At 34.8% G+C, this 11,728-nt stretch overlaps 1 protein-coding gene across 1 annotated transcript in view; it reads left to right on the top strand.

Moving 5' to 3' along the window:
- Nucleotides 1-11,728, top strand: part of Foxp2 (forkhead box P2) — a 426,522-nt gene that overhangs the window by 373,132 nt on the left and 41,662 nt on the right. The window contains exons 12-13 of the mRNA XM_033758206.1: nucleotides 6,489-6,702; nucleotides 8,524-8,628. Coding sequence (XP_033614097.1) covers nucleotides 6,489-6,702; nucleotides 8,524-8,628 — 319 coding nt within the window. The remainder of the gene's footprint in view (nucleotides 1-6,488; nucleotides 6,703-8,523; nucleotides 8,629-11,728) is intronic.

Genomic DNA, 11,728 nt, shown 5'->3' with positions numbered 1-11,728 from the left:
AAGAAGAAGAAAAGAGAAAGAACATCGATGGAATGATTTTTTATTTTTAAGTATGAAAAAGATTCTAATGTGATATTTAATCATTAAAATCATTGAAAGTTGTAAACCTTGTGACTCAAGGATGTATAAGCTAAGAATGAATTATCAATTTTAATTCATTCCTGGCACAGTGCATGGCACCTTGTGTAGTTATTCCACAAATTCTAAAGACAGAATTAAAGAATTATTATTGAATTGCTTTATCTAAGGTGTTATAGTTTAATTAAGGATTCATCCTTTTATTTATTGAACTCCTATGAAAACAAATCTTCTCCTCTTTATTTGTTGTATTGGCAGTGATTGAAAATTAGCCTAAGTCATAACTGTTTCTCAGTTTTTTTATGACCATGATTAGAGTTTTCACATTATATAATTACAGAACTTTTGGGCACTATTTTGGTATATATCCTTGAGACAAAATATTGAGAGAAACTGGATAATCTTCACTTAAGAAAAAGTCAAGTACTGTTCTACAGTATGCTATTCTACTGATCCCCAGAGCTTGTTTGCCAGTACACTAGTTTTCTACTAAATGAAAAATCTCTTCCAAGTGGCATTCCTTGAGCTCGTGCCCACTGCAGGTACTCTTACAGCTACTGGAGAGATCACAGCGAAGGTGACAAATGAAAGTTCCTGCCATCCTAAAGCTAGTATGTATCTTACTCTAGAAGTCACAGATTAAATGAGTTAAGTAAAATATTCAATGGTGAATGCAAAGAAGAAAAATAAAGAGCAAGAGAGAAAAATGAAGAAAGTGTTAAGAACTGGGAGACAATGCATTTTTAGGCAGAGTGGCCGGGGAAGAAGTCCTACAAAGGGATTATGTGCATAGTAACCTGAAAATGTGAGGGGTAGAAGAGGATGGTGGCCCTTGCCTGTAATCTCAGCATCCAGGAGGCCGGGGCAGGAGGATCGCTGTAAATTCAATTCAACCTAAACCATATAGTGAGACTTTACCTCAATTAAATAAATAAATAAATAAAAGAAATGACTAATTAAAACTATGAGAAAACCCTAGAGAAAGTCACTTAACTATTCTGTGCTTTAGTGTCTGCGTCTCTAAAATGGTGATCATCTAATATGTTGGACCAGGAGTATCAATAATTCTTAAAAATAACAGTTGTTCGGGGTATTATATATGTTATCATATGGAGGCACTTAGAGAAGTGACTGTCACACAAACGATGTGCACATCCAACATCTTAGAACAGAGGTGATTAAAAACTGCACAAGGAGTGACTCGGTAGGGACAGGAAAGCTGCGTGAGTAGAGCTTGGTTATCAGCAAATACGTTCTGAGAAAACTGGTAAGGCTGTGGGGTATCTGAAATGGAGAGGCTACAATTTGAAGGGGAGGTGTAAGCTACAGATCAGCCAGTGAATCCTTGCCTATTCCTAGTATTGAAAATTGATACAAATTTCTGTAATTATAAAATGTTCCCTTGATTTTTTTTTCCAAATCTACAAGGACAAGATTGAGCTACAGGACTCAAGTTTTCTTTGTTACTAAACACCTCAGAACTGCTTTACCTGAATCATGGGCCTCCTATTAGCGTCACCTCTTAGATGAACAGTAGTTAGAAGGTTAGTGCTCCGTAGGACACTGGTTAACTGAATTTTATATAACTACCTGAAAAATAATCTTGGCCTTCAAAAAATCATAAAATGTTCAAAACTGCACAACAATGATTGGCTCATAGTTTCGTATTCATAAATAGTTTTGTGGCCATTAAGGAAAGAGCCAAGCTATTATCAGATGTGAAAACTTTGTCCTGAGAGCAAGGTGAGAGTTTCCTTGTTAAGATACCTGCAAATTATCTGTGCCTTGGAACCACCAGTGGGCTCCCAAAATAGTTGATTCCTGTATCCCGCCTCCAGAATTCTGGTTTCATTGATCTGGACTATGGTCAGAACACTGGAAGTTTTGAAATTTCCCGCGGGTGTTGTAATGTGCAGACATTTTTGGCAACCACTGTTACTGAAAGGAATTTTTTTTTAATTTTTCTGTTCTCTGACACTTACATAAAACATTGGAAAGCCATTTCCCTCAGATTTTAATTAAGAAACACTCTTTGGCTAATGAACTGGTTATTTATCAAATGTTTCTTGAGGGCCCAGTAAGTAGCTAGCATTTGCTTGTTTACCACAGAATGACAATATTACTACTTTTCTTTTTTTTATTATAAACTGCATCTCTATTGGTACATTTTAGGTATGCAGTACAGTCACCTTCCTCATTGGGATCTCGTACCTTCACGTGGCATATTTTGGTTAGTTTTTGCCCCTTCCCCTCACCTCCCTTCCCCCCTCCACCCTTCCCTATTTACAAAGACTTTGTTTCCATTTTTTTCCTTTTCTCTTATTTTTTTTATCTTCCCGCTTTACATCTCCCCTGCCCCTCCCATTTGCCCAATAGCTTTATCGCTATTCAGTACAATGAAGAGTATCATGGAAAGCTTTTGAAAGTAATTGTGCACTTACATTAACAGAATTATTAACAAAACCTAAAAACTAAATTAATGACATCATTAGCTGATGTAGCCCTCCAAAGCATTGTGTATTGTAAAGATACAAAATGTTAGAAGCAACTGGTCCCATTTATAATTCTTCAGACATTGGTCTTATGATAGCAACGCTCATCAATAGGGTATTATGTAAGAGCCACAGAATCCCCATCTGGAAATCAATGTGTCTTCAAGAACTGTATGATTTTCTTATCATGAATGAAATTAATAAATATGCATAGCACACCTACTAGATACTATTCAGGGGTACTGGGATTATACATTAAAAGAAGAAATATCTTTTGTAAAACTTAAATGTTAGTGGTAAGAGAATGGTGATGTCAAGAAATAGATCAGCTGATCGATGGCTTCAGAAATCAATAAATGTTCTGAAAGAAAAGATAGAGTAGGATGGGCATTTAGGAATGCTCAGAGGCAGAGTGGGGAAGGGTGGGGGTTCATAGTTTGGTGAAAGAGCCCACTTTGGAGGGGACCTTGAGGCAACGAAGTGGAGGCAGGAGGAAGCCCTGGGAGGACCTGAAGAGCGATAGCTGGGTTGTGGGACTAGCAAAACTCAAGCTATCAAGACTGCAAGTATTGTGTGCATTGGAGAGGCAGCAGAAGGCTACAACTAAACCAGGACACCTAGCAATACAGATAGGCATTTTAAAAGTTTCTATATGCTACCTGAAAGCTAGAATTAAAGCAATTGTGATTTCTATGTAAAAGAAAAAACATCATTTTTCTGTATTAGAGAAAATACCCATTCTTATAAAGTCACTCTCTCTTTCTTTATTGACAAAAATCAAGTTATTCTCAAATAACTCCAGAAACCTGAATAATCTTGTGTTTTCTTTCATCTCAGGCTGTGTTTTAAAATTGTGAAGAGCCACCTGTCTCAGCCTCCCAGAGTGCTAAGTTAGCCAAGCCTTTAATCATCTGTTAGGATTCAAAATAGAGTTGCAAGTAAAACTGAAAATTTATATCAACCCATGGGACAGTCTCAATAGCATTTTTTACAGAGATGGCCCCATTCGGTCATTGATCATCAGAATAAGTAATGACTAGCCTGGTCATGGAGAATTTAGTGAAAATAAAAGTAGAGCACAGTAAAATTTTTTATTAAGTAATCATATATGAGTTGGAATGGATTTAATGCATGAAACGTTTACGTATCTTTGGGTGTCCTGTCTTATTTAAACACTGTCTATACGACAGTGTTTATTGGGATAAGTGTAACTCCATAGGCACTCTGATGTGCAGCTGCACTCCCATAATTCCTTGGGCCTATTTTAGCGCCCATCGTCAGCCTTATTTTATGAGAAATATGGGTTCCACCTCAGCGTGATTGCATCATACTTGCCTTTTGCCTAGAAATTCATTCGACATGAAGTCTTCCAATTATATCCATGTTACGAATGGCAGAATTTTATTTATTTTGCTGCATGAATAGTACTCTGTCACCTTGGTCCATTCCCCTGTGGATGGATACCTGCACTGATTCCATTTTTGGTTCATGTGAATATTGCTGCAGTAAGCATACAAGTGCAGATATCTTTGACTTAAATTATTTTATGTGCCTACAAACCCAATAGTGGGACTCAGTTTCTCCCTTTGGAGGGACTCCATCCTATTTATTATGATGGCCATAGTAACACTCCTATCGACCGCATCTGAGAGTTCTGCCCTTCGCTGCAAGTCACTTGCTCTTTGTTTTTTTGGTAATAGTCCTTCTAACTGGGTGAAGTGAAATTTTGTTTTGATCTGCATTTCCCTGATAATTAAAGATGAGGATTATTCCCTGCATATATTGAATGTCTTGTGAAATGGTTACTGAGTAGTTCAGTCTATTTTATGGGGTTTTGTGATAGATTTTGTTTCTTTTTTCTTGAGACTGTTTGGAATTAAACCCAGGGCCTTCCTGCCAGCTACGTCCCCGGCCCATTATTTTGAAACAGGGTCTTGATAAGTCACCACATTGCCTAAACCGTGACAGAGCCTGGACACAAGCACTGCAGGTTCGAATGGGCCCACCTGCCATCTTAGAGAAATGGAGGCTTCATTTTCTTAGGTCCCAGAGGACACGTGGCAGGCCACGAGCAGTCCCCCGAGGACATGTCCACAGGTTGCAGGGGACATGGGACACACCAACAAGTCACAAGCCCACCATTTATTTATCTGACCCATGCCCCTCAAAAGCCTTCCAAAAACAAGAGCAAAAACTCTCTTAAAAACCCTCTGAGCCTATAAGTGACCCCTTCTTTGCTCTGCTTGCACAGAGAGGGGCCGTCTCAGGTTTAGCAGTAAACCTGCTTGGACAGTTTAAGAAAAAATTTTTGAGGACCCAGAATCATTCAAAAGACAGGTTTTGGTAAAACTACCTATATGGACTGTGATAGCCATTAAAACTTGAAGGTTACCATTGCAGCTACTAATTTGGCCTGAGGTATCATTTGGAGTGATGGAAATTCTTCGTGTCAGTGTTGGTTGTTGACAGTTGTGTCTAGATCAGTGGTTTTGTCACTTGCAGGGGTGCAAGTGAGAGGTTTATGACCTTGCCCCATATCTCGGCCTGTGCCAGCCCACCCTGCCCACACATCTCTTGCCCAGTCACCAATACTGTAGTTCTGATGCATGTGTTTTGGGTTGCGTGTGGAAAGGGTTCAAGTAACAGTTCTAATACACAGTAATCAAAAGCATGGGCTTTGGAGCTGAGTGGTATTAGCTTTGAGTTTCATACACTGGTTGTGACTTGTGCGATGTGGGGACTTTTTGTGTTTTGAGCCTCTGTGCCTGTCTATAAAATATGATTCCTAACCTCAGTGAAATTAATTCAGATTTCGAATATGAAATCATTAAGCAAGCACAGAATATTGTAAGTGCTCAATAAATGATGGTAATAATGATTACAGCTTCATTGCCTCCTGCAAATCCTTATTAATTACTTTAATACATTTAATAGCATTGTAAGAGCAAAGAAGTTCAAGTCAGACTGCCTGGATTTAAGTAATGTCTTTGCCATTTAACCTTTGTTTGCTTGTTTTGTGACCTTGAGCACATTTTTAACCTGTTTTTCTCTTTTGTTATCTATAATTTGGATAAGAAATACAATTATTTTAGATTACATTGATTAAAGAGCATATAGTATATAAAGAATATATAAAGCCACAATATTTACACATATAAAGACTATTTTTGTTAAATACTATAAAAAATGATCTCTCAATAACTTACATCACAATTATAATTGAAAAACAAAAGACAGTGTTAGCTTTTCTATTTTTATTATGGCACAATCAAGTAAATTTGCATTACTTGGTCCAGGTAATTGTTAAAATGATTAGTTAACTTTTATAAGTATTAGTCATAAATGAAGGAAAGTTTTATATATTATTTACTTAGTTGATTAGTGTAAGTAACCAGATTGGTTTATACAGGACACAAAAATGAAATTTGGTTATTTAATTTGCCTCTCTGAAAAATATCAAAGTACCCAGATAATTGTCAAATCTCTTTCTTCTTTTTAGTTGAGTGTTACTATTTTTTGCTGATATATTTTCCTCCTTTTTTTTCTTCTTTACACTTCATTTGAAATGTGTTATTTTAATATCTAGTTATCTTTCAGTTCTTCACTGGTAATCCTAGCAGTAAGTACAAACTGCTAAAGGAAAAATTAGAGGAAAATTTGTTTAATTTTCCAAAAGAACTTTCAGGAATTTTTTCTTATTAACCCATAATATTATTCCCAGTATTCCCAGTAGTATTTTCAAATTGTTAATTTTAGCAAATAAATAAGTTGGTGCTCTTCGTGTAAAAGTTACTTTTATTGCATATTAATTAGTGATGGTAACATCACTCTGTTGTTGGCATTAATCTATTGATAAATCCAGACTCACCATGTGAACTTTACCTTGTTTTATTAGTGGAGCTTTCTTTCATTTTATAGCTGGCTTAAGTCCTGCTGAGATTCAGCAGTTATGGAAAGAAGTGACTGGAGTTCACAATATGGAAGACAATGGCATTAAACATGGAGGGCTAGACCTCACTACTAACAATTCCTCCTCGACTACCTCCTCCACCACTTCCAAAGCATCACCACCAATAACTCATCATTCCATAGTGAACGGACAGTCTTCGGTTCTGAATGCAAGGAGAGACAGGTAAACGCGTTCACTATACTTACCACTTATCCATCACCAGATTTCATTTTCACAAGTTATAAAACTAAAAATAGTAATTAATGCTGAAAGGGACAATATGTATAGAATGACAAGTAAAGGCAAAGTTGTATTGTTGATCTTACCTATTATTTTTCATTATAAAAAAGTGGTTCACATGCCAGCAGTCTGATAGGTGTAGTCAAGGAGTCTTCGCTTTCAAAAATGCATGTGGAATGACTATGCCATTACATTGTGATAACTAACGTATTGTGATTACCATGATTGCTGTGGAAACATTTTACCATTTTACGCTAAACACCAGTAGTTTAATTTCAAATAATTACGGATGCATGTATACATATCCTTATTCATATGTTTCAAATATGTGCTCAGAAATTAAAGGAATAGATGCAGAGAAATATATTAACTCAGGCATAATAAACCAGAAGATTGATGAATGTGTGCCTTTTTGGTTGCGATAGAATTTGTATACATGAAAATAAATGCATGCTGTTCATTTTAAGAATAAACCTGACAAAAAATTCATATAGAAAAATTATTTTACTTCAGTTACCAAATTTAAATGCATTATGTTAAATAACTGCTGTGTTTTGTTTTATTTGGGTGAAAAAGACCTTTGCAAATAGAGCATCTAGTTACTTTTGTCTGTTTGGTTACATTTATTCAGGCATCTCACTAAGTCCTCTCAAGCAGTTTACCTGACATGTATAAGCTACAGTAATGCTTAAAATAAAAGAGTCTCTTTCTAATATATGTAAGTCAAGTGTAGAATTTCATAAAAGAGTGGGTTAGTCTCATTATACATAGCTCTACCTTCATATATAAGTGTCCCAGATTGATATTTTTCATTTACATAATATAACTATGTCTGCCTCGTTGCGACAGATTGTCAAATTATTTTTTGAGAAAAAATTAATTATAATGTAGTTTAAAATAAAATATTATTTGGTAATGTTCCTGGTCTTCATTTGAGTAGAGTGGAAAATTTCTTGTCCTGGTTTTTAATATTTTAAAATGGTATGCCTCTGAATGTTTTCATATTGTTGTTTTAATTTAGATCAGTTTGGTGACTGTGTATCACAAGTTGGTTGGCTTCTCTAGGGGCTTTTTGATATAGAGCTCGCTTATCAAAAGCCTACGATGATTATGTAAGGATATAATTAGTGGTATAGTTTCAAAGTAAAATTTTTAAAACCAAATGTACCTAGTAGAAATAGGTATGCCTCTGAATGTTTTCATATTGTTGTTTTAATTTAGATCAGTTTGGTGACTGTGTATCACAAGTTGGTTGGCTTCTCTAGGGGCTTTTTGATATAGAGCTCGCTTATCAAAAGCCTACGATGATTATGTAAGGATATAATTAGTGGTATAGTTTCAAAGTAAAATTTTTAAAACCAAATGTACCTAGTAGAAATATATACAAAACCTTATGATTACTACCTTTGGCTTTCTTAAAAATACACTTTTCCACCTGTCTGTATAGGAATCTATATTTATTATTTAGATGCAGAATGTTACATTAAGGTCATATGGCAGGATTAGCATATGGTATTATACAGTCCTCTTAGTTTTTCATCCTTTATTAACAGTCATCTTTGGCTCTATTTCTCCTCTAATTGGAACATCATCTAGCCTTGGCAGTTGAACTATTCAATAGAACGATTAAATTTTTCTGACTGCTCTGAGCTGAATTGACCTGTTTTGACCTGTTTGTCACTGACTGTAACCTGACAGGCGCTAGCAGCCTGCAGCGATTATGGCTTCTGGAGATGAATCTGACGTTGTGTTCTTTTCCTACAGCTCATCACACGAGGAAACCGGGGCCTCGCACACTCTCTATGGCCATGGAGTTTGCAAATGGCCAGGCTGTGAAAGCATTTGTGAAGATTTTGGACAGTTTTTAAAGTAGGTTTTTAACTTTATGTGGAGGGAGATGGATTATAAGAGTTTTACGCATGTTGTTTTGAATAAAAGATGGAGAAGGAATGAAAAAAAATCCATCCCTAAGTCTTTCAAAGTTTTCTGTCCCAACAAGTAGATTAGCAAAGTCAGGCTAAGGAAGTCATCTTTTTCCGTTTGTGAAAATATTTTACAAAGCATTTAATAAGAGTTTTAAATTAAGTAAATGTATTAGTATGCTAAAATAGTTGCTAATCTATGGGAGACATGTTTTTAAAGTTAAAATTCTCTTAAATTTTAAGTTTCAATAAAAATTGCAGAAAATAGGTGAATAAAGTTTCTATATATTTAATGGTTATGTTTTGCATGTTTATATTTTAATTGCAGATTTTATACCCTCTACTTCCAAATATAATGATATTTAACAAAAAGAATTTTAAAATGAAATATTAATGGTATTTCAAATAACTGCCTTTCTTCACATTTTCCTTTTTCTCAGAAACATAAAGAAACATACATGGCTTCTCTAGTTTAAAATGAAACTTTGTCTTTAATTTCTTCATATAATAGTATTTTATTTTTTAAAAATTCTTATGGGTTTCATCTTCAAATGAGAGCATTCACATTGTAAAACATTTCCACATACAATTCTGATAGATGAGATATCTAACAGAGAGCTGCAGATAGGTTTACAGTGATGGGTAACTTCACAGGCCGAGACTCCTATGTTGTCATGGTGCAGCTAACAGGGTGAATGAACTGTTTCATGCTTCATCAACAATTAAGTTAATTAGCTCATTTGAAATTGCACTGCTTTGTTGCCAGGATGTTGGCAGAAACATCAAAAAGATGTGTTTACAAATGGTAGACTGACTACAGAGTACAGACCAAAAGCACCTTAATAGCAAGGCCCAAGTACTTGGCATCATAATAACTTTATAAATCAATTACAGTAAGACTTCCACAAAGATTTTTTAACCTTTCATCCTTTCTGACCAATTAAGAGCAAGTTTGCTTCGTATGCCACAGTGGTTCTTTGTAACTGGGCTGAAGTGAAAATGTACTCTTTTGCTACAAAACAGTTGCAAGATGCCATTTTGCTGAGTGCAAAACTCACTATACTTTTCTGAGCAAAGAGGGGATTTAATAACATCAGATAACCTAGCTAAAGTTTTCTCCTCCCTAAGAAAACTTTCAAAGATTATGGGGTAGAAATTATTTTAACAACTATTTCATATTTTTCATTTGAACATATTAGTTCTTATCAATCTATAATTTGTTGTCATTGAGATTTAGAGGACTATTTCTTAAGCATGGTAATTTAAGCGAGAAAGCTATTCACTCACTATAAATTTTGTGCTCCAATTGTTCTTTTTGAAACAATTGAAGCTACATTTTTAGGGAAAAAATACTTATCTTTCTCTCAGTCTGATTTTATGACACACATATGGAAGTATTTTTATTCTTCTCACTATTTATATTTTTGTATTACTAGCAAACAGATGAATATGATCCTTCATTTTTATCTTCAGTCTTTTTTTCACGTTCATTCTAGTTTTTTTAAAAAAAAATTAAAGAAGCATTGCTTTTAAATGAAAAATCAACTTTCGTTTCAAAGACTGACCATTTTCCCTTCTTATAGAGGTGACACCTGCAACGACAGTCGATTTCCAGGTCTTTCTTTTAGTGCATTTTTGTAATGATGCATTTAGATTCTCCAATTCAAAAATCTATGATAAATTTTGTTAACAGAGCTAACATCACTATACAGAACTGAAATGGAATATTAATTAGACATGTTTTCCTATTGTCTTTTTCTTAGAGATGTGTAAAAAATTTGAAGAGAAATAAAATAATATGTGTTATAAATGAATTAAGTAATTCAGGAAGAAAGTTTTCTTTAGCATCTGTGTGGAAGGCGAAATGTCGAAGGGCAGCTCCAACTGCACACTTCTGCCCAGAAGGAGGCTTGGGTTTTCTTCTGTTAGAAAGGAGAAAGTTGAGGTAGTGAGAAAGAAGTCGGCAGACAAATCAAAAAATCTGGGAGACATTTTTAGGTCCTGGTTTTCTGTTTTTCATTCCCACACAATTTTATATCAAGTATTTATCATAAATGCTTTAAAGAAAAATGTATTGAAGCATTTCAACACACAATACTCTAGAAATAAATTCTATAATTCAGGCTCTAATTTGGTATTGGAGAACTTTTCCATTGTATTGAAAGAAAAAGAAAAAAATTGACTATACATTTAGTATCTGTACATTAATCAACAAAGAACAGTAGAAAATACAGAAAGAATCTTAAGTTTTCTTTCTCATATTAAATTGCAAGAAAAAGAGAGAGAACCTTTCTTTTTGCCTAGCACCAAAAACAGACATGATAGGATAGTTGTTTATGTATAATATATTATGTATAATATTTAATATATAGATTCTCAGTCATACACATTCTTACTCTTAAGAATTATATATCTCTATATATTCTTATATATGCTTGTTAGTATTCAATTGAGGTATTCTTTGCTATGGGATAAACAAATTGAGGCTAAGAAGCAGAATAAAAGCAGAAAAATACAACATGAAGAATGAAGTCCAGGCTAAAATCATTAAGGGAAAATTTTGAACTTTAAAGTAGGTGTTGACAGAGCTAACCATTTTTCTGACCAGTAATTGAGGATCTCACTAGATCACTAAAAACATTTAATATTACTTCTTCATTACTGTCTTATAAATGTCAGAGAGTAATAGTGTCTGACAAAATTTTAGTGTAGTTTGACTGCAAAATTAATTATCATTCTGTTCAACCTCAGCCAGCTTGAATATAGATGGATTGACTTTCCGAGCTCAAGTCAAAGGTTTACAATATACTATTCCAGTTAGCAGACAAGTGTTCTTGAACCTGCATGTTCAGATGCCAGCAAAACAAAGCATGCTGTGAGGTACAAGATAGAAATATTCTCGTTTAACAAAGACAGAATGAAGCTGGGTATGAGGATATCCTCCTAAAATCCCAGGGTTTGGGGAGGCTGAGGCAGAAGAATCACATGTTCAGGCCCAGCATGAACAATTTGGCAACCTAGCTAAACCCCGTCTCAAAAAGAAAAAT

Source organism: Fukomys damarensis, unplaced genomic scaffold, assembly GCF_012274545.1.
Source record: "Fukomys damarensis isolate Sample0158 unplaced genomic scaffold, DMR_v1.0_HiC HiC_scaffold_4, whole genome shotgun sequence".
Taxonomy (NCBI): domain Eukaryota; kingdom Metazoa; phylum Chordata; class Mammalia; order Rodentia; family Bathyergidae; genus Fukomys; species Fukomys damarensis.
This window is presented reverse-complemented; position numbering and strand designations above follow the sequence as displayed.